The sequence below is a fragment of the Chlorocebus sabaeus genome, chromosome 16 (genome assembly GCF_047675955.1).
Source record: "Chlorocebus sabaeus isolate Y175 chromosome 16, mChlSab1.0.hap1, whole genome shotgun sequence".
Taxonomy (NCBI): domain Eukaryota; kingdom Metazoa; phylum Chordata; class Mammalia; order Primates; family Cercopithecidae; genus Chlorocebus; species Chlorocebus sabaeus.
Window position 1 is genome coordinate 35,723,777 of NC_132919.1, and position 23,563 is coordinate 35,747,339.

Here is a 23,563-nt window from a genome sequence, read left to right on the forward strand (position 1 = left end):
GGGAGCAGGCTGTTGAAAAGAGCCTGGCATGCCTCAGTCCTCTAGCCTCCTCTCTTGCCACATGATCTCTGCACATGCCAGCTCCCCTCCGCCTTCCTTCATGAACAGAAGCAGCCTGAGGCTTCCACTTTAGAAGCCCAATCTTCCCAGGAGCAGAAAAGTGAGCCAAAGAAACCTTTTTTCCTCAAAAATTACCCATTCTCAGGTATTCCTTCATAGCAATGCAGAACAGACTAAGACACTTGAGAAAAACATTTACTTGTAATAATAATGTAAACACTGACTGACAGTCATCCTAGCCGATATGATACATTCTCATTGCAGCTTTGATTTGCATTTCCCTTATGGCTAATGATGCAGAGCATCTTCCTGTGCTTACTGGCCATTTGTATATCTTCACTGGAGAAATGTCTATTCAGACCCTTTGCCCATTTTAAAATGAGGTTATTTGTCTTTTTGTTATTGAGCTGTAAGAGTTCTTTATATATTCTAGATACCAGTCCCTTATTCATTTCCCTCCTGTAATGTCTTCTCGCTTTCTTGATAGTATCATTTGAAGCAGAAAAGTTTTTAATTTTGATATAGTCCAATTTTTTCTTTTGTCATTTGTATTTCTGATTTGTATCTAAGAAATCATTGCCTAACCCAAGGTCATGAAGCTCTACTCCTATGTTTTCTTCTAAGAGGTTTATAATTAATAGCGCAGCTCTTATATTTAGGTCTATGATCCATTTTGAGTTAATTTTTATATATAGTGTAAGGGAGGGGTCCGACTTCATTCTTTTACATGTGGACATCCAATTATACCATTTGTTAAAAAGACTATTCCCCACTGAGCTGTCTTGGCACCCTTGTTGAAAAACCAAGTAATTTTAAAAGCATTTTGGCTTTATGACCACATATTCCTTGGCTTTCTGAATTTGTGACCCAGAGTTATTGATTCCTACTTTTTAGGCTTCCACAGTTCATAGCCACAGACGCTTGAGATAGAAAAAGCTTGGGGCAACCCTCTATCGAACTTACTTGGCCTCACTGAGTCAGGGTTCCTCAAACTGCCTCACTGGGAGATACAAAATCAGACTCAAAGGATTGAGTTTACTTTTCCTGTAAATTCCCTCTCTCTCCCACAAGAATTCTTAGTGAAAATGTATCTATTTTTGCTCTACCTCCTGCCTTACCACTTTTTTGGTTCTCAGCTCCCTAGTATTTCAAGTTATTCCCAAAAGGGCCGGGCGTGGTGGCTCAAGCCTGTAATCCCAGCACTCTGGGAGGCCGAGGCAGGCAGACCACTTGAGGCCAGAAGTTCGAGACCAGCCTGGCCAAGATGGCAAACCCTGTTTCTAGTAAAAATTAGCTGGGCATGGTGGCACATGCCTGTAATCCCAGCTACTAGGGTGGCTGAGGCAGGAGAAATTGCTTGAACCCGGGAGACAGAGGTTGCAGTGAGCTGAGATTGTGCCATTGCACTCCAGCCTGGGCAACAGAGTGAGACTTCAACTCCAAAAAAAAAGTTATCCCTAAAAGAAGTTACTTGAAATTTTTATACACCATATTTGAGGCATACAAAAAATAAACTGCATATACTACAATTTCAAATAGTTGGGAAGGAATTACTATACATACCTATAGTACAAAATCGGCACAAAATGACCCACTCCCCAACTATATATTCCCACTCCACGTTGCCCATTCACTCCCGAACAAACAGCTCCACCACCTAAAATTTCTGCTTCCATTATGCTACTCAAACAACCTGTGCTAAGGTCTCAAGATCTCCATGTCTAATGGGCATCTGGCACTACTTGTCCTATTAGACTTCTTGAAGTAGCAACTGACAATGGACGTTCTCACCTCACCGAAACACTCTTTTCTTGGTATCAGTGAGGCATTTCTCTGCCTTTACTCCACATTCAGTCAGCCCCTTTAGGCAGCCATTAAATGCCACCTCACGACTCAGTTCCAATCTTTCTTCTCTTCTCATTCCACAGGGTTTCCCCCCAAGAACTTCCTTCTGTTCTCAAGGCGTCAATGACCTTAGGAAATTCCTCTTCCCTTACATCCAATATCTCATCTATCTCAAGTCTTATATTCACGAATTTGTCCACTTTTCTCCATCTCCACTGCCTCCACCCAGTACTATCATCTTCGTTCACCCCATACTTTTTTTTTTTGAGGCAGAGTCTCGCTCTGTCACCCAGGCTGGAGTGCAGTGGTGCTATCTCTGCTCACTACAACCTGCACCTCCCGGTTTCAAGCAATTCTCCCACCTGAGCCTCCCGAGTAGCTGGAATTACAGGCGTGCACCACCACGCCAGGCTAGTTTTTGTATTTTTAGTAGAGATGGGGTTTTTCCATGTTGATCAGGCTGGTCTGGAACTCCTGACCTCAGGTGATCCACTCGTCTTGGCCTCCTAAAGTGTTGGGATTACAGGCGTAAACCACCATGTCCGGCCCTCATACATATTTTTTGAGTACACTGGAGAAACAAGAATAAAAGAGACATGGTCTCACCTGAGGCAGTGTAAAGATTTTCTCTCATTTACTCTTATCCCTCCTCCATTTTTGTTTCCTCATTGTACTCAGAGTAGTATTTTCAAAAAGCAAATGTGTCAGGACATTTAACCACTAGGTCCCTTGTACCACTAGGCCCCTTGTCTACCTCTCCAATCTAACCCACCTTCCGCCTCTGTGTTGCAGTCCCACCAGGCTTCATTCTGTACGTGAAATGCTCTGTGGGCCCTCACACCAGAGGCTGTTTCTGCATATGCACTGCGGGAACAGGCTTCGCTAGCCATTGACCTCCCACGCCTCCTCCTCTACTCATTTGTTAAATCACTTCATCATCTATTCCTGAGGGAAACCTTTCTTAACCACAGCTGCACTCACACACACGCACCATACTTTTGCTGTTCTTACTATACATTGCACTCATGGACTCCTTGATGAACGCCTACTTCCTCCCTTTGCTGACTGTGTGCTGTGTGACAGCAGAGACTCCATCTGAACACAATCACCACTCCATCCCCTGCAGGGACCCCTTGAAGGAGCTCCATATATACACAGAGGGGAAAACAATTATTATTATTATTATTATTATTATTATTATTATTATTATTATTTTGAAACGGAGTCTCGCTCTGTCGCCCAGGTTGGAGTGCAGTGGCGTGATCTCAGCTCACTGCAAACTCCACCTCCTGGGTTCACACCATTCTCCTGCCTCTGCCTCCCGAGTAGCTGGGACTACAGGCGCCCGCCACCACGCCCAGCTAATTTTTTTGTATTTTTAGTAGTGACGGGGTTTCACCATGTTAGCCAGGATGGTCTTGATCTCCTGACCTTGTGATCCGCCTGCCTCGGCCTCCCAAAGTGTTGGGATTACAGGCGTGAGCCACCATGCCCGGCCGGAAAACAATTATTTCTGAGAGAAAATACCAAATTTGTATTTGCTTTATCATTTCTCCCACCACACACACATACCGTTTCAGTGTTTTTACACAAAAGGAGTCAATATACAATAACCTGGCTCTAATCCAGGGTACTATTATCTACCTAGGAATAGAGAAACCTATCTATTTTTCGTCAGTTGTTTTTGAACATATCTTTGCCATTGCCATTTTCAATGAAATGACTTCCCCACACAATATTCTTCTCACAAGTCTTACATAGGCCAGGTGACCTACACAACAAACACATAGACTGGTCTATTTAACAAACCTGGATGGTTTTAAGTGGATGAGAATTATCTTTTTCCCCCAGCCCCCATTCCAAGAGTACTTGAATTTAAAACAAACAAAAAACATTTAACTGGGGCCAGGCACAGTGGCTCACACCTGTAATCCTAGCACTTTGGAAGTCCGAGGTGGGTGGATAACCTGAGGTCAGGAGTTCAAGACCAGCCTGGCCTACATGGTGAAACCCCATCTCTACTAAAAATCCAAAAAAAAAAAAATTAGCCAGGCATGGTGGCAGATGCCTGTAATCACAGCTACTTGGGAGCCTGAGGCAGGAGAACCACCTGAACCCAGGAGGTGGAGGTTGCAGTGAACCGAGATTGCACCACTACACTGCAGCCTAGGCAACAAGATTGAAACTCCGTCTCAAAAACAACCAAAACCCAAAAACCAAACCAAACCAAAAAAGCCATTTAACTATTTAAACTCATTCTTTGACTATTAAAATGATATAGACCTACGCTCCCTCTTGTGTCTCATTTCCTAAAGGAAAAAGTTGGTTCTTCTCAGGAAATGAGAGCAAGTACATCTTTGGTGCTTCCTCTATACTCCCCCCAACCCTTAACCTTTCCTGTAGTCTCTTTAAGTTGGTCCTTTTACTGCAAGACAGATGTCTTGACATCTTTGTAATAAAGGTCTGAATTAATTTCAGTTACAGTTGTGTGGTTTTAGAGACAGGGCCTTGCTTTGTTGCTCAGGCTGGAGTGCAGTGGCATGATCATAGCTCACTGTGCCTTTGACCTTCCAAGTTCCCACCGTAGCCTTTGGAGTAGCTAGGACTACAGGCATGCATGCCCAGCTAATTTTTTCTAGTTTTGGTAGAGATGGGGTCTGTCTATGTTGCCGTGGCTGGTCTTGAACTCTTGGCCTCAAGTGATCTTCCTGCATCAGCCTCCCACACTGCTGGGATTATACCAGATGAGCCACCATGCCCAGCCTAGTTACAGGGTTTTCTATTTAAATATCTTTTATCTATGAAATAGGCTTGTCAAATACCAGTTACAAGTTTCCATCTCCCACTCTCTAAGATCTAATGCTTCTAGGTATGAATTTTCTCTTCTGTGAAGTGTGTACTGCACAGTTCAATCTAAGTGTAACTATCTGCCAAAGAGTCTGATTTACCTGTCTTGAATTCCAGCTCTGCCCTTTACTACCTGGTAGTTTGAGACAAGTTCCTTGAGCTCCCTGAGATTCAGTTTCCTCATCTTATAAAGTGGTAATTATACCTCACAAAGTTGTTTTGGGACTTAAAAAGATGATAAAAGTAAAGCACTCAGCAAAACATTAGTATTCAATAAACAGAAATATGGTAAACATCAGATCATGCTCATAGATAATCCCTAAACCCCATTTAGGGTAAAATAAATCATCTTCCACAGCTAAATTGCCACAGCTGCTAACAAACAAGTACAGTAATTCAATTTTCCTTTCTACTGATTTTCAAACATAGGTAACAAATAAGAGTGAAAAGATAAAAATGTAACAATAAAGAAAATCCACAAAAATAGTAAGTCATACATTTTAAAAGTACGTTATTGGTTATAGGACTTTTCCAAACTAGACCATGAGAAACTGGAGCAAAAGTCATCCTCTCCTTTATCATTTATTCTGTATGAATTATCCACAATTCTCCTTCCCTGACCTTCAGCTCCCCCACAATCCCCTGATTACACAATTCCTTTATATAGAAGGCCTCCTCCCAACCTCAGAATATCTAAAATGCTGGCTATCCTTCTTTGAAAGCCCAGATCAAATGCCACGTCCTCTTCCCTGGAGCCTTCTCTAATTCCCTGAAACTATTACTTTTCTCCCTCTTCTGAATTCTTCAATACACACTCACCAAGCATTTTGGTTATTTATGTTTATGTTATCTTGCTTGCCTGACTATAAGCTTCTTGCAGACAGGGGATACGTCTGACTGAAACTCTCACCCCAATACCTGGAACTCCACCACTGCCTTTGCATACGGTGATCATTCAATAGTATTTCTAAGGGCTGGGCACAGTGGCTCATGCCTGTAATCCCAACACTTTGGAAGGCTGAGGCAGGGGGAATCACCTGAGGCCAGTAGTTTGAGACCAGCCTAGGCAACATACTGAGACCTTGTCTCTACAAAAAAAAAAAAAAAAAAAAAAAAAAATTTTAAATTAGCCAGGTATGGTGGCACACACCCATAGTCCTAGCTACTTAGGAGGCTAAGGTGTAAAGATAGCTTGAACACAGGAGTGTGAGGCTGCAGTGAGCTCTGACTGTACCACTATAGTCCAGCCTGGGTGACAGAGTGAGACCCTCTCTCAAAATAATATTCCTAAAACCAAAGAGTCAAGTAGCAAGCAGTCTTCTAGATCTTATCAACAAGCATGAAAAGCAGCCACCTTTTGCAAGGGGAAGTGCAATATTTACAAGAATAATACAGGGAAGAATGAAAGGAAATCAGGATGTGCGAATAAGGTCTAAGAAGCATCTTAATACTAAAGTTACAAATAGTCCACCTTTGGTTACTCAAATAGAATGTATAGCTAGGGGCTACCACTGAAGAAGTCAGCCTAATTCTGCCTCACTGCCCTCGGTCTTTAAGGATTTGATTAGTTTTTCCACTTTTTGATTCTGCGTTGCAGCATGCCTCCACTCTGGAGCTAGTGCTAAGGCCTATGATTTGGAAGAAAGGATAAATTCATTCATTGAATAAAGCAGTACTATTTTCTCAGCACAAGCCCTAAAATACCTCAAAGGCCATAATATTTCACTAAGCTTGGCCATTTGGGTTAAAATTTATTAGTCAACACAGAAAACTTTCTCATCAGACCCCATATATTCCATTAGGCATGATATATAGTGTCTCCCAAAGTCTAATTATTAACTAGAAGTGTAAGTAAATCACTATCAGTATTAGGCCCTGATGAGTGAAGACAGAGTAAGAATTAAGCAATTCGAATGCTAAAGAACTTCTTGCCAATTTGCTTTTCTGTTTCCAACAAATAAAAGGAATTTTACAAGGACTAAGTGACTGACTTATGCAATTCTTTCCTTTTTTTTTTTGAGATGGAGTTTTGCTCTTGTTGCCCAGGCAGGAGTGCAGTGGTGTGATCTCAGCTCACTGAAATCTCAGCCTCCCGGGTTCAAGAGATTCTCCTGCCTCAGCCTCCCTAGTAGTTGGGATTACAGGCATGCACCACCATGCCCAGTTAATTTTGTGTTTTCAGTAGAGATAAGGTTTCATCATGTTGGTCAGGCTGGTCTTGAACTCCTGACCTCAGCTGATCCCCCCGCCTTGGCCTCCCAAAGTGCTGGTATTACAGGCAAGAGCCACCGCACCTGGCCCTCTTTTTTTCTTTTTTAAATTTAAGGAAATCTTTTTTTTTTTTTTTTTAGAGACAGGGTCTTGCTCTGTCACTCAGGCTGGAATGCAGTGGCACAATCATAGTTTACTGTATAGCCCCGAACTCCTGTGCTCAATTGATCTTCCCAACTCAGCCTCCTGAGTAGCTGGGACCACAGGCGCAAGCCACCATGCTTGGTTAATTTTTTTACTGTTTATTTTTTTATAGAGATGGGGTCTCACTATGTTGCCCAGGCTAGTCTCAAGCTCCTGGGTTCACGAAGTCTTCCCACCTTGACCTCCCAAAGTGTTGGGATTGCAGGAGTGAGCCACTGTACCCAGCAAGCCACGCTTTCTAATCCATACTAAAAGTAACAATGTACGGAAGGTGCTGTTGTTTAGATTTTCCAAGAGCTCCCACTTCAAAAATTCTGCCCATCGGTCACTAGATGGATGTCTTGGTGTGTACCTCCCCCTCCATTTATAATAAAGGCAGGAAGAAGGGTTATAGATCCTCTCGGATACCAGCTCAGTTACTATTTTTTAGCATTCTTTATTTAGCAAGGTTTCTTTTACTATATGTCATTTATGTTTAAAGAATAAAGAGGAAGTCATTCTGAACTAGAGAAGGATTCACAAGTAAGAAACCGAAAGGGTAGTACTAACTGGTATTCTGTGATTATGTCCCTTAAGAACCAAAAGCCTAGCTGAAATAAATCTCTCCCTATATTTCCAGCATTCTCCCTCTAGCTTTCAGATGCCAATAATTCTTCAGCCCCACCAGAATCAATAAACCATCAATCCTGTCACCTTTTCAGCATCCCTCTTCCTCTCGTCCTGTGCTCACTTCCCTCCTTACCCAGGTGAATGAGATTCCAGAATCCATCAGGATAATCACCCCCGATATATACCCTGAACTCCCCTGCAAGCTGTCCCTTTGTCATACAGACCCACAACCCTTTAGGGATAGATGTATCTTGGAATTCAGAATGTTTCATATTTTAGAAAGGTACTACACTGCATATGTCATAAATGTGTCCGCAGAGTCTGGGGCAGCACCCCAAAGCCAAACACAAAATTTCTGTAGCAAAATATATATTCCCACATAAATCTGATAAGTAAAGCCTATAAATAGCTTCATACTCATTCAGATCAGGTGCTGCCACCACAACAGTTTGCCAAACTTACCAAAACAAACAAAAACTACGAGTTTTCAGATTTTTAATCTTGGAATTGTTGGCAAGGGATTATTTACCCGCTGTGGCAAAACCCCAAGCCATGTTAAATCTCAGTACCTGCATCCACATGGATGAATGTGGTGAGAGAAAGACCAGATCTTGCAAACTGGCCTCACTTTCATATCATTACCAGTAACCTGTGGGTCTTTTCGGCTACCTGACAGTGCAACTACGCTTTCCATTCACTCTCTGAGGTAACTTTTTCTTACCCTCTCTTTTCTCAAACCTCCATCTCCTCCTACATCTTAACACTCTCGGCTCCTTCATTGATAAAAAATGTCATAAAATAACATAGAAGCACTCACATGAGGACTCTGCACATGCTCTCACCCCTTACCTCCCTGCAACTATACTCACACGTCCTGCCTTCCCTCTATCCGTCACACCAACCCCTCCTTACTTGTGTACTGACCAGCAATTCTTACCTCTTTCCTGCAACATCCATTTTTACCTCTCTACAGGATCATTTCCATTAACATACAAAATATATCTCCTATCTTAAAACTCTCTCTCAAACCTTCCAGCAGCTGTCCCATTTCTCTATTCCCATTACAGCAAACCTCCTCAAAGCTGTCTATAATCAGTCTCCAATTTATTTCCTCTCATTCTTGCTCTTGCAACCTCTGCCTCCCAGGTTCAAGCAATTCTCCTGCCTCAGCCTCCCAAGTAGCTGGGATTACAGGCACCTGCCAGCATGCCTGGCTAATTTCTGTATTTTTAGTAGAGATGGGGTTTCACCATGTTGGCCAGGCTGGTCTTGAACTCCTGACCTCAAGTGATCCACCTGCCTCAGCCTCCCAAAGTGCTAGGATTATAGGCGGGAGCCACCAAAAAAAGTCTGGCTTTTTTTTTTTGAGATGGAGTCTCATTCTGTCGCCCAGGCTAGAGTGCAGTGGAGTGCTCTCTCTTGGCTCCCTGCAACCTCTACCTCCCGGGTTCAAGCGATTCTCCTGAGTAGCTGGGAGTACAGGCGCATGCCACTATGCCCTGCTAATTTTTTGTATTTTTAGTAGAGATGGGGTTTTGCCATGTTGCCCAGGCTGATCTCAAACTCCTGATCTCCAGTGATCTGCCCATCTTGGTCTCCCAGAGCGCTGGGATTACAGGCATGAGCCACCATGCCTGGCCTCCTCCCATTCTCTCTTGAACCCCCTCCACCACTCTACTAAAAGAGCTCTTGTTGGTCACATGTGGTGGCTCGCACCTGTAATCCCAGCACTTTGGGAGGCTGAGGCAGTCAGATCACTTGAGATCAGGAATGTGAGACCAGCCTGGGCAACATGGCAAAACCCCGTCTCTACTAAAAATACAAATATCAGCCGGGTGTGGTGGCGCATGCCTTTAGTTCCAGCTATTCGGGAGGTTGAAGTGGGAGGATCACTTGAACCTGGGAGGCAGAAGTTTCAGTGAGCCCCACTGCACTCCAGCCCTGGTGACAGAGTGAGACCCCCTCTCAAAAAAAAAAAAAAAGTTCTTGTCAAGGTCACCAATGGCTTCCACATTGCTAAAACCAAGATCAATTCTCTCTCAGCCCTCGTCTTACTGGATCTACCTGCAGCATGAAGATTTACTCCTGTTTTTTTTTCTAAAAGTTTAATAGTTTTAGCTCTTACATTTGGGTCTATGATTCACTGTAAATCAACTTTTGTGTAGGTGTGAGGGAAGGCTCCAGGCTCCATCTTCATTCTTTTGCATGTGGATATCCAGTTGCTCCAACACCACTTGTTAAAAAACAAAACAAAAAACTGTTCTTCTGCCCACTGAATCGTCTTGGTACTCCTGTTGAAAGTCAATTAACTATAAATGTAAGGGTTAACTCCTGGACTCTCAATTGTATTCCATCAATCTATATGCCTAGCCTTATGCCAGTGCCACAAGGTCTTGATTATTGGAGCTTTGTGGTAAGTTTTGAAACTGGAAAGTGTGAATGCTCCAACTTTGTTTTTTTTCCAAGATTGTTTTGGCTATTTTGGGTCCTTACATTTCCATACGAATTTTAGAATCAGCTTGTTAATTTCTGCAAAAAGAAAAAAAAAAAGGCAACGGGAATTTTGATAGGGATTGTTTTGAAACTTTAGATCAATTTGAGGAGTACTGTCATCTTAACAATGTTAAGTCTTCAATCCATGGGCATGGGACAGCTTTCCATTTATTCAGGTCTTTAATTTCTTTCAGCTATATATATATACACACACATATATGTATTTTTTGATATGGAGTCTCACTCTGTGGCCCAGGCTGGAGTGCAGTGGCGCAATCTCAGCTCACTGCAAGCTCCACCTCCTGGGTTCATGCCATTCTCCTGCCTCAGTCTCCCAAGTAGCTGGGACCACTGGCACCCGCCAACATGCCCGGCTAATTTTCTGCATTTTTAGTAGAGATGAGGTCTCACCATGTTAGCCAGGATGGTCTTGATCTCCTGACCTCATGATCCGCCCGTCTCAGCCTCCCAAAGTGCTGGGATTACAAGCTCCCAAAGTGCTGACATTACAGGTGTGAGCCATCGCGCTGGCTCTTTCAGCAATATTTATAATGTTCAGTGTGTTAAATATTTCATCTTCTCGGTTAAGTTTATTCCTAGGTATTTTATTCTTTTAGATGCTATTGTAAATAGAATCATTTTTCTAATTTCCTTTTTAGGTCATTCATTGCTGGTATACAGAAACACAACTGATTTTTTGTGCATTCATTTTGTATCCTACAACTTTGCTAAATTCATTTATTAGTTAGCTCTAGTAGTTTTTTGGTAGCTTCTTTAGTACCTTTTTTTTTCTTTTTTTTTTTGAGACGGAGTCTCCCTCTGTTGCCCAGACTGGAGTGCAGTGGTGCTATCATGGCTCACTGCAACCTCCACCTCCCAGGTTCAAGCGATTCTCCTGCCTCAGCCTCACGAGTAGCTGGGATTACGGGCGTGCACCACCATGCCTGGCTAATTTTTGTATTTTTGGTAGAGACGGGGTTTCACCATGTTGGCGAGGCTGGTCTTGACTCCTGGCCTGAAGTTGATCTGACTGCCTCGGCCTCCCAATGTGCTGGGATTACAGGCATGAGTCACTGTGCCCAGCTGGTACTTTCTATATATAGGATCATATCATCTGCAAATAAAAGATAGTTTTACTTCATCCTTTCCAAATTTGGATGTCTTTTCTTTTTCTTGCCTAACTGCCCTGGCTAGAACCTCTAGTACGATGCTGAATAAGTGGCAAGAGCAGACATCCTTGTCTTGTTCCTAATCTTACGAGAAAGCATTCAGTCTCTGGTCACTGAGTATGATGTTATTTGTGGTTTTCACAGATGCTTTTTATCAGGTGAGGAAGTTTCCTTCTATCCCTAGTTGTTTAAAGATGTTTTTATCATGAAAAGATGTTAAAGGCTTTTACTGTCTCTATTGAGATGATCATATGGTTCCTTTCCATATTCTACTGATATGTCATATTACATTGATTGATTCTTGATGTTAAACTAACCTTGCATTCCTGGGCTAAATCCTTCTTGGTCATGGTGTGTAATCCTTTTTATTTTTGTTTTGTCCCTTCCTTCCTTCCTTCTTTCCTTCTTTCCTTCCTTCCTTCCTTCCTTCCTTCCTTCCTTCCTTCCTTCATTCTCTCCCTCCCTCCCTCCGCCCTTCCCTTTTTCTCTCTCCTCTCTGTCTCTCCTTCTCCTTCTTCCCTCCCTCCCTCTCCTTTCTCTCTCTCTCTCTCTCTCTCTCTTTTCTTGGTCTTGCTCTGTTGCCCAGGCTGGAATACAGTGCCACAATCACAGTTCACTGTAGCCTCGACCTCCCAACCTCAAGCAGATCCTCCTCAAGCATGACCCACCATGCCTGAATAGTTTTTTTGCTTTTTATAGAGAGACGGGGTCTCCCTGTGTTGCCTAGACTGGTCTCAAACTCCTGGGCTCAAGCAATCCTCCCACCTTGGCCTCCCAAAGTACTGGGATTACAGGCGTGAGCCCCTGTGCCCGGCCTGTAATTTCTTCTCTGCGATGTTTTAGTCTGGTTTGGGTATCAGGATAATACTGACTTCACCTTTTTTTTTTTTTTTTTTTTTTTTGGTGGGAGGTGGCAAGAGACAGAGTTTCATTCCGTTAGCCAGGCTGGAGTGCAGTGGTGTGATCATAGCTCACTGCCGCTTCAAACTCCTGGGCTCAAGTGTCTCCTCCTTCTTGAAACACTTTCTTTACATGCAACCTGGAAAATCACTCTTCCTCTATTCGCTCTTACATCACCAGTTGCTCCTTCTTCATCACTTTTGTTGCTCCTTCCCATCTGCCCAATCTATAAATGTTTGAATGTTCCAAGACGTGGGCTTCAAATCTCTTTTTCTCTCTATCTTCATTTTCTAGGTAATCTCATTCAGTCTCATGGTATTAAACGCAATCTATATGCTGATGGTTCACAAATTTATACCTTCAGCCTGGACCTTCCCATGAACTCCAAAAATATATATATATAACTCCTCAACAACTCCACATGAATGTGGCAGAAGTATCACAAACAATATAACTAATCTGTAACCAAAATAAAGCCAACATAGGTCCACAGGGGTTGGGAAGAGGGGGCAATATAACCAAAACCAAGCTCCTGATTTATCTTCCAAACTAGCTTCTCTCACTTTTTTCTCAACTCTGTAAATAGCAACTTAATCCCTCCAACTGCTCAGGCCAAAAACCTTAATAGTCATTCTTGATTGCTCTCTTTTCATATACCACATACAATCCATCAGCAAATCCTGTGTCAGCTCAACCTTCAACATAAATCCAGAATCCAACCAATTCTCTCTTCCAAAACCACCCTAGTTTAAGCCACTGCCATCGCTTGCCTGGATTATCACTGGAGTCTTTTAACTGGTCCCCTGTCTGCCACCTTGCCCCCTATTCTCTTGTGTCTACTCTTAACACAGCCATCAGTGATTCTTTTAAAATATGAGTCCAATCATATTACTCCTCTATATTCAAAATCCTCTGGTAGTTTCCCATCTTAGCCACATCAAAGTGTTACAGTGGCCTACAAGGTCCCACAGTACCTGGCCTCCCATTACCTCTGACTTCCTCTCCTACCATCCTCTTTCTTGCCTACTCCCCCACTGACTCCCATGACTCTGGCCTCCCTGATTTTCCTGAACATGTTAGCCTCTGTTCTGCCTCAGAGTCTGTGCACTTGCCATCCCCATTGTCCCTAATGCTCTTCCCCCAGAAAACTGCATAGCTCTGTTTGTCACTTCCTCAGGTCTCTGCTCAAATATCTTTATCTCTGAAACATCCTAAATTAAAACAGTAACCATCACTTCCCTATCCTAGGGCTCTCTTTCACCATACCCAGTTTCATCATTCTCTACTGCATTTGTTACAATGTAGTTCCCTGTTTCATTCCACCTCTAAGCTAGAATGAATGCTCATGAGGGCAGGAACTTTGTTTTCTTCCAGCCTCTAACAGTTCCAAGAGAACTTTCTGTGGTAATGGAAATGTTCTACATTTGCACTGTACAATACAATAGCAACTAGCACATGTAGTTACTTAGCACTTGAAATATAACTAGTGTGGCCAGGCGCGGTGGCTCAAGCCTGTAATCCCAGAACTTTGGGAGGCCGAGACGGGCAGATCACGAGGTCAGGAGATCGAGACCATCCTGGCCAACATGGTGAAACCCCGTCTCTACTAAAAATACAAAAAAAATTAGCGGGGCATAGTGGCGGGTGCCTGTAGTCCCAGCTACTCGGGAGGCTGAGGCAGGAGAACGGCGTGAACCCAGGAGGCAGAGCTTGCAGTGAGTCGAGATCGTGCCACTGCACTCCAGCCCGGGTGACTGGGCGAGACTCTGTCTCAAAAAAAAAAAAAAAAAAAAAGTAAAAAATAAAAGAAATATAACTAGTGTGACTGAGGAGCTGAACCCTTTATTTTATTCTATTTAAATTAATCAAAATTTAAATCTAAACAGTCACATGTGGTTACTACATCAGACAGCACAGCCTAGGATAATAGTTACTCAATAAATACACAATAGATACTCAAATATTTGTTGAATGAATGGAAGGTAAAAAGAAATATGACTTTTTTCCTCTTTAACTTTTTATTACAGAAATTTTCAAACATCCACAAAAGTAGACAATAGCAAAATGAACCCTCTTTTACCTGTCACCTATCTGAAGGTTCTTCTGCCCTGAAATAAGAACAGTGGATACCAGCAACTCAATCTGGCTTCCAACAATTACATTCTTGGAAAATATGTAATTTGTGTTATCCAACGTTTATGTCAAATAGCGCCTCATAAGGTCTTTTATAAGTTATAGAGAAATTACTGTAGAATTAGATCAGGTGTATGTTGAGGGGTAAACCAGTAGGCTAATGAATGCTTGAGGTATGTTTGTGAGAACGCTAGAGAACCACATGTGCATTTTTATATCAAATACCTGACTGCTTTTTTCAACATTTTCTCCACCTTAATTTTATTAAAGTCACACTCTTAATTTTGTGACTACACAGATCTTCACTCTTGTTAGGTAACACAAATTCTTTGGGCAGGGATTTTGGTCTTACTGGCCTTTATAAAACTAGTATCTGGCATAATAAATGTTTCTGTTGTTGTTGTTAGAGACAGGGTCTCACTATATTGCCCAGGCTGGTCTTGAACTCCTGGACTCAGATAGTCCTCCTGCCTTGGCCTCCCAAAGAGCTGGGACCATAGATGTGAGCCATCGTGCCCAGACTAATAAATGTTAACTGAATAAAGTTTATAACTGTATAAAAGTGACACTTGTGAATTGTCAGAGTGCTAAAAGATATAGTAGATCTCCAATTTCCTAAAAAGATATAGATTTGAAAAGAAAATTCTCAAAGGATTTTCAAACTTGTCCAATCAGAAGGGAGTAAAATGTGTCAGAAAGAAAATCAAACCGGGAGCAAGAACACAGGTTTCAATGTCCTAATTCACTAAGTGGGTAACTCTTACAACAGTCATGTACTTCCTTCAGGCTACATTTTCTGCACTTGTAAAAAGTGAGTTTGGACTTGATGGTCTCCAAAGATGCTATCCAACTTTAAGATGATTATGCTTTATCTAGATCCACAATACATATATATTATTTTTTTTTCCACAAGTTACTGGGGTACAGGTGGTATTTGGTTACATGACTAAGTTCTTTAGTGGTGATTTGTGAGATTTTGGTGCATCTATCACCTCAGCAATAGACACTGAGATAGAAATCCCTTGCCCCTCTCCCACTCTTCCCCCGCAAGTCCCCAAAGTCCACTGTATCATTCTTATGCCTTTGTGTCCTCATAGCCTCGCTCCCACATATCAGTGGGAACATATGATGTTTGCTTTCCATTCCTGAGTTACTTCACTTAGAGTAATAGTCTCCAGTCTCATCCAGGTCACTGCAAATGCTGTTAATTCATTCCTTTTTATGGCTCTGTAGTATTCCATCATATATATATATACACCACAGTTTCTTTATCCACTCGCTGATTGATGGGCATTTGGGTTGGCTCCATTGTTTTGCAATTGTGAACTGTGCTGCTATAAACACATGTGTGCAATTATCTTTTTCAAATGATGATTCTTTTCCTCTGGGTAGATACCCAGTAAGTGAGATTGCTGGATCAAATGGTAGTTCTACTTTTAGTTTTTTAAGGAATCTCCATACTGTTTTCCACAGTGGCTGTACTAGTTAACATTGAAATTGGCAGTATAGAAGTGTTCCCTGTTCACTGCATCCACATCAGCATCTACAGTTTTTTTATTTTTTTATTATGGCCATTCTTGCAGGAGTAAGGTGGTATTGCATTGTGATTTTGATTTGCATGTCCCTGATCATTAGTGATATTGAGCATTTTTTCATGTTTGTTGGCCATTTGTCTATCTTCTTTTGAGAATTGTCTATTCATGTCTTTAGCCCACTTTTTGATGGGATTGTTTTTTTCTTACTGATTTGAGTTTGCTGTAGATTCTGGATATCAGTCCTTTGTCAGACGTATAGAGTGTGAAGATTTTCTCACAATACATATACATTTTTGAAGATGCCTATAAACTTCCCCTTTCTTTGCTAAATCATTTTTTCTATACATTACTTTTAAAGGAGCAACACATTAATACCAAGACCTCATGCCTACTTTAGAGAAGAGGTAATGTCTCTATTTCTTGAGGAGTGCCAAATTCTATACTTGAGGCTACTAAAATACTGCTGGGATCCTGTGTTTAATTTACACTCAGTCAGCTGACACTGGGCTTATTAGTACAAAAAGGGTAATTTTGGCCACATATTTGCCTAGCAAACTCTCCAGATACCATTTGTGTTTGAAAAAGTTTCTTCAACACTTTTAAGCCAATTCTTATCTCTTTCCTAGCTGGCCCCTTAAAATGTACTGTTTTAGGCTTTGTTCTGAGGTTTTACCTTTGTTTAAACGAAGTGGTAGTACTAAAGTCGTGCTCTGATGTTTTTTAAAGCAAGAAAGCTGCAAGAAATGAGGGCCAGTCATGTGCACCTTACCTTAATGCTCCTGTTTGATGAAATTTCTAGACTTTGCATTTAAAATGTGGCTTTTGCTTCCTATTCTGTGCAGCTTCCAAAATAGTGAGCTTAAGCTAGCAACCAAATGCTAATATTGATGACATACCTGGGTCTAAACACTGACAGATATACAATGGCAGCACTATTGGTGGAAAATGTCTTAAAGAAGCAGAAACTACCATGTAGTGCCAATAAAATGCTTATACATGGTATATAAAACAATCTTGCTGTTATTAAAACTGAAATTTAATTGGGTCCTGGTATTTGCTTTGAGTTGTTTTTAATTCCATTACTATGCCCCAATAAACCTAATGCCATGCTATATCTTCAATCATAATTTCAATTTTAATTAATTAATTAATTAATTTATTTATTTTTGAGACAGGGTCTCACTCTGTAGCTCAGGCTGGAGTGTAGTGGTGCGATTTCGGTTCACTGTAGCTTCGACCTCCTGGTCTCAGATGATTTTCCCACCTCAGCCTCCAAGTAGCTGAGACGTAGGCAAGCGCCATCACATCCAACTCATTTCTTTTTTTGCATTTTTTGTAGAGATGGGGTTTCGCCATGTTGCCCAGGCTAGTCTCAAACTCCTGGACTCAAGTCACTCTCCCACTTTAGCCTCCCAAAGTGCTGAGATTACAGGTGTGAGCCGCCATGCCTGGCCAATTTTAAAATTTATGTACTTCATATATAAGTCCTCTCTAAAATAACTATAAATATCTATGTGTAGTTAAGTTTCATCAGACTTTTAAGAAACACTATCCAGATCTCAAATAACAGCAACATTTTAAAGTGAAACTAAAAACAAAATAGTGCCCTGAACAGAAGACGTGAGTCCAACAACTCATTCACAGAGGCAGGTTCAAATCAGACTTAAAAACATGTTATTAACCATCAATTGAATCACTGGAAAGATACATGCCAATAGTAAGAATATCATCTTGCCAGGCTGAGCACTGTGGCTCATACCTGTAATCTTAGCACTTTGGGAGGCTAACGTGGGCAAACTGCTTGAGCCCAGGAGTTCAAGATCAGCCTGGGCAACACGGCAAAACCCTGTCTCTACAAAAAATATGAAAATCAGCTGGGTGTGGTGGTACCTGTTTATAGTCCCAGCTACTTGGGAAGCTGAGGTGGGAGGATTGCTTGAGCCCAGGAGGTCGAGGTTGCAGTGAGCTGAGATCGCACCACTGCACTCCAGCCTGGGCAACAGAGTGAGATCCTGTCTCAAAAACAAACAAACAAAATAAATAAATAAAACAAGAAGTATATTTAAAAAATATCGTATCACCATTAACATAAGAGTAGCCTGAGACATCTCTTATTCACACTGAGATCTAAATGCATACAATTCTACCACATCACCTGTCCATATTAATCACTCACCAATTTAATTAAAGTCATGTCAGAAAGCCTGCCTCTTCTCTATTTCTCAACATTATCGACTTTTAATAGTTCATTGAATTAGTAATTACTTGTTTATGGCATTATCAAATGTCTTAGATACAAAAGTTCAGCATGTGGCAAGGTCAGTTATAGGCATGTCCTGATGGCAAATGAAAGAAGAAATTTAACCCATCAAAGTGGTCATCAAAAGAGCAAAATCTATTATGCCGTTCTCTAGATACTCTTGGCTAGATTCAAAGTGACAGGACAAACCAGATCAAAACTAAACAGAGCTAGAAGCAACATACAAAATCCTAATGAACCCTTAGAAATCCAGGTATTGATCTGTCGACATCTAAGCTCAATTAGTCCTTTCAGAACAAAATATCTCATGAAGTGACAAGAAACTAGTTTGCGATCTGGGATATGAAAAGAATAAAACCAGTCACTTTATACAGCTTATTGCTAAGTGCAGTTATATCACAATATGAGGATCTTGTGAGGATTAAATCAAGACACATGCCAAATACCTATCTACTTAGTCCAGGGACTGGCACGCCACTAGTGTTTAGCAAATCCTGGTCCTTCCCTGATTCTTTAAAAACTTAGGCTAATCAAGTCAAAGATCATCTGATGGTTTAAAAAAATAAAACAAAAGCCTTAAATAGTGATACAGACAACAGATCTGAAGAGAACTAAATGTTATAAAGTAGCAGACAATAACAGACACTGAAAACATTTCTGAATGGCTCATCCTTCGTGGTCATTTACAACCTTCATGTTTTGTGAAACTGCCTTTAGGAATACGCTTTGACAAGAAATAGGCCAAACTGTAAAGTAATTCTGTTTGGAAGTAAAATCCCGCAATGCTTTTCTGAAGCAGGTGAACAGTTTCTCTTGTAAAACCTTCATTATTGGCTATACTTCACGCTTTCAGCAATTCCAGTTTCCAAACAAACTGGTAACAAAACTATAAAGCTAATTTTTTCATTAGAATTGTTAAGTAACAAAAGTTCAATAAATCATTTGCCTTCTAAGGAAAAAAAATTACTTTCTAACACAAAACACTTTTTCTGGTTCTATTAAAATAAAGCTTATTTATTTACAAACTGAAAACTGTAATACTACAGTGAAATCTCTTTATGGCTCAAGAATGAAATATTTAAGAAATAAAGGTATGGAAACAGCAAGACTTGGTCTAAGAAGTCTTGACATTAACTACCAGTGTTGCTATTTACTATATGATGTCAGAAGGTTACTTAACTTCTCAGGGTCTGTTTCCTCTAAGGTTCTTTTCAGCTCTAAAAACGATAAGATTATTTATGATATCAGATACTATCTTCTACGGCCCATAGAATGTATGTACACATGCATGTATGTACACACACATATATATACATATATACATGTACCTTTATTAAATAATACAAATATATTTTGAAAGTTATGGTAACTTAAAGCCCATTAAGAAACAAAGAATGAAAGTGTGAATGAGTATGTGTGTGTAGAGGGGGAGTGTTCTGACCCCACACATCATTCTCAGTAGTTAGGGCATTTACACAGCTTCAAGATACCTGAATTAACCAAGTAAGCCTTTAAACCCTTACAATGGAACATTAAAATTCAATGTGGCTATAATCTCTTCCTTACAAAACATGAACCCAAAGAGTCTGGCTTCAAGTATGGTTTTAAAAAGGGGGGAATGTATTATATTCACCACCCAGCTCTTCCATATATGATCACGTTAAAAAAACACACACAAATGAAAACTCACAGGCCCACTGTAATATATTGAACCACTTCTGAATGCAACACTTAGCTCAGGCTTACTACTCTGACAAATAAAGGAAAGCACTTTATGAAGCCAATTTAATTGGGAGGTGACAGAAAACATACAGCCATTTTCTTTAGCTTTATCATTGAATTGGCTTCAGCTCCAATCTCTGGCAAATCCCACTCAACAGAAGAAATTAACCAGGTCAGCAGAACAGGTGCTACCTTGTGTCTGTCAAGGGCCTGGCATCACCACAATTACTTGCACACAATGAAGCAGTAATCTTTACAGATCATCTCTCCCAGGCAGCATATTGGGGAGGGGGAGGAAAACTGAAGGGTAGGGGGAGTGGGAAGAAGAAGGGGAATGGGAAGCAAAGAGAAAAGGCAAGAAAAGAAAATGAATGTGCAGCTGCCTTGCAGCTCAGCAGATGTCGGAATGTGATGTACGAGGCTAGGATAAGCTGTCGTAGCCTGCTGCCAAAGAGCGGTAAGTGATTAAAGCCTGTACAGTTCTAAGCACCATATTTAGAATCTGCAGGGTTTCAAGACTTGCACCCATTCCTTGCTGTGCTGCCAGATGTTGGCAACTGGTCCAGTTCCTACTGACTGTGCATGGATGGCAGCAGTTGGTGTAGCAGCAAAGCAATCTGGAATGCTTCCGGAGATGCTGTACATTAACAAGTGTCACCCATCATTCACCTTTACAGAAGGCTGAAACAACTCCAATTTGCTGCCACTTCCCTCTTGGGAAACAGCCAAGATAAAGTTGTGCCTGGCAGCCCCATTTGTTTCACTCAGGTGTTTCAGCTGCCTTGCTGACCTCCATTAGTTTAAGTTTTAATTTAGATTAACCCCAGCACCCCAATTAACCAGCAAGGGGAAAAGCTAAGATGTGACTAGTCATAACTCTGAAATCAGAATTTATCGAAGTTAAAATTATTAATTGGGATGAAGGGCCAATCAAGTAATGCTACTTCTTTTTAAACGGACCTCCAGGCAAAAAAAAAAAAAAAAAAAAAAAAAAAAAAATTTCAGACTAAGGACTGCCAACAGAAGCAACTTCTCCCCAGTAATTTCAGTTTATTTTATTAAGCCTATTTAATTTATGATGCACTTTCCATCGAACAATGTACACTTCAATTAATGAGGACTGGAACATTTTTGATTGTCTCCCGTGATCTCACACAATTATACAGCATTAATATCCCATATCAGGTACTTCCTTACACACTCCAGAACAAAATAGAGTTCCTTACTCTTCTGACAAATGAATATAATAAGAGAAGAGAAAAAAAGAATCAGGACCTCTGACAGGGAACAGCTGCAGCCACACCAATCTTTTTTCCTATACCCTCTCGTCATTACTTTTAAGACTTACTTACAGCAATAATTTTATCAAACATTACAGAATGAATAAAAAAAATTAATAGAAAATCTCTTTCTCTTTTTAGGGCAAAACCAGAGGTATCCCCAATATAAAATCACTTGTTCTATATTGACTTTACATGTAATTTTCCTAAGAAGTTCTTTTCTTCATATCCATATACACAGTATAGCAGTCATGGCTAAACCCTCAACAAGCAGTTGCAAATTACTTGGCAAAAGTTAGCACATTAAAAATTTGACAGAGAAAAAAATTATCTTGATAAACAATGGGTCAACAATAACTGGTATATCACTGCTGAACAGAGTCCTCAATTCTCCACTAAGCTAGAAAGGGTACAGGCTAACACACACTCTATTAAGAAGTATAATTTATCTGGCCAGGCGCAGTGGCTCCAGCCTGTAATCCCAGCACTATGGGAGGCCAAGGCGGGCAGACCATGAGGTCAGGAGATCGAGACCCTCCCGGCTAACACAGCGAAACCCCGTCTCTACTAAAAATACAAAAAATTAGCCGGGTGTGGTGACGGGCACCTGTAGTCCCAGCTACTCCGGAGGCTGAGGCAGGAGAATGGCGTGAACCCGGGAGGTGGAGCTTGCAGTGAGCCAAGATTGCACCACTGCACTCTAGCCTGGGTAACAGAGTGAGACTCCATCTCAAAAAAAAAAAAAAAAAGTGTAACTTATCAAGAGACTCAGGAATACAGGAAGTTATTTCAGTTCTCTAGAACAGCCCAAATGTTTAGTCTATCTTAACAGTCTCTGGCATCATTAAAAAGAACAGCATGCCAGCAGAAAGTAATATCAGGGAAAGAAGTGGGGGAGTCTGTGAAAACATATTGAGAACTGGACTATATTTCAACTCCTAACAATATGTGTCTTCAAATGCACTATGCTTTTATAATCAACAGTTGCAGACAATCTCAATACATACTTAACTGACTTCAACAGGCACAAAAAGACATGAAGAACAAGATTTAACAGACAATAGACTCAGCAGTGCAATTCAAGAACTCTGGGATCCCAGTCCTCCAGCTCCATGACCCATTCTAATAGTAATGAGACAAGAAACCAAATAACTAACGAATCCTCCATCATCAAAAATGGCTCAGAAAGAAGAACCCACTTGACTCAAAGAAAAAATAAAACCTGAAACTGTTTTACAGATAATTTACACTCAAGCAACAACTAACAAAGTAGCTATAGCTGCTTTCATTTCAAAAGGAAAACATAAAATAGAAGAAAAGCAACAAATCCACAATGACACTGTAAGTCAATTTTGAACGCGGGAATTCTAACTCACTGTCTGACTCTATCCTTCCAAAATAAGCAACTTCTTTGTTCAGAGAATTCTATAAGCTGCTTTAAAATGCTAAAACCTGATGTGTAACAAGAGAGTGTAAAAGTCTCACCTGGTGGTAAAAGTCATCATCATCAAAGATTTCTTCATCCAAGTCCTTCAGATGAGCATTGGCAGGAGCTTGAGGAAGGATCTCCTATGTCAACAATGAGTAAGAAAAGAGTGAATTCCAATAAGGTTATCTAATTAATGTAGCTACTATAAATAATATGTAGAATAGTCAAATCACTGTTTTCCTTAAGATATAAAAAGTTCTTAAAATTAAAAAACAAAACAATCAATATAAAAACAGGCAAAAACATTAACAGGCAGTTGACGAAAAAAGAACCATAAATAAACATATGATAAATATGTATAAATTAGAATGAGAAAATACCATTTTTCACCTCTACAACTGGCAACACTTAGTACCAGAGAACACAGCTGGAGGGATTGGAAATTAATGCAGCCTTTTTGGAGGCAATTTGGCAACATCTATCAGAATTTGGTGTATTTTCTTTAACACTTCCACTTCAAGCAATCTATCCATATATTTATACAAACACATAATAAATGTACAGGAATCTTTCCCGTAGCAGTGTTTCTAAAACTGGAGACAACAAAATATCCATTGTTTGCATAAATGACAGTGTATATTCATACAATGGAATACTTTGCGGTCATTAGGAAAAATGAGGTAGATCTCTAGGTAATGAAATGGAAAGAGTATCTAGGATTTATTAGATTTTAAAAGTTGCAAGACTTTAAATACAGTTGTAATATTTTACATATTTATACACACATAAATGTCTATCTCATTTAGTAAAAAAGCAACCATATTTTTACATATGTTTGTTATTTGCACACATATAGTTACAAAAAT

General features: G+C 40.6%; 1 protein-coding gene across 1 annotated transcript in view; it reads right to left on the reverse strand.

Moving 5' to 3' along the window:
• The window catches only part of AATF (apoptosis antagonizing transcription factor), a 111,164-nt gene that overhangs the window by 43,427 nt on the left and 44,174 nt on the right, over positions 1-23,563 (reverse strand). The window contains exon 8 of the mRNA XM_008011173.3: positions 22,754-22,837. Within this exon, the coding sequence (XP_008009364.3) occupies positions 22,754-22,837 (84 nt within the window). The remainder of the gene's footprint in view (positions 1-22,753; positions 22,838-23,563) is intronic.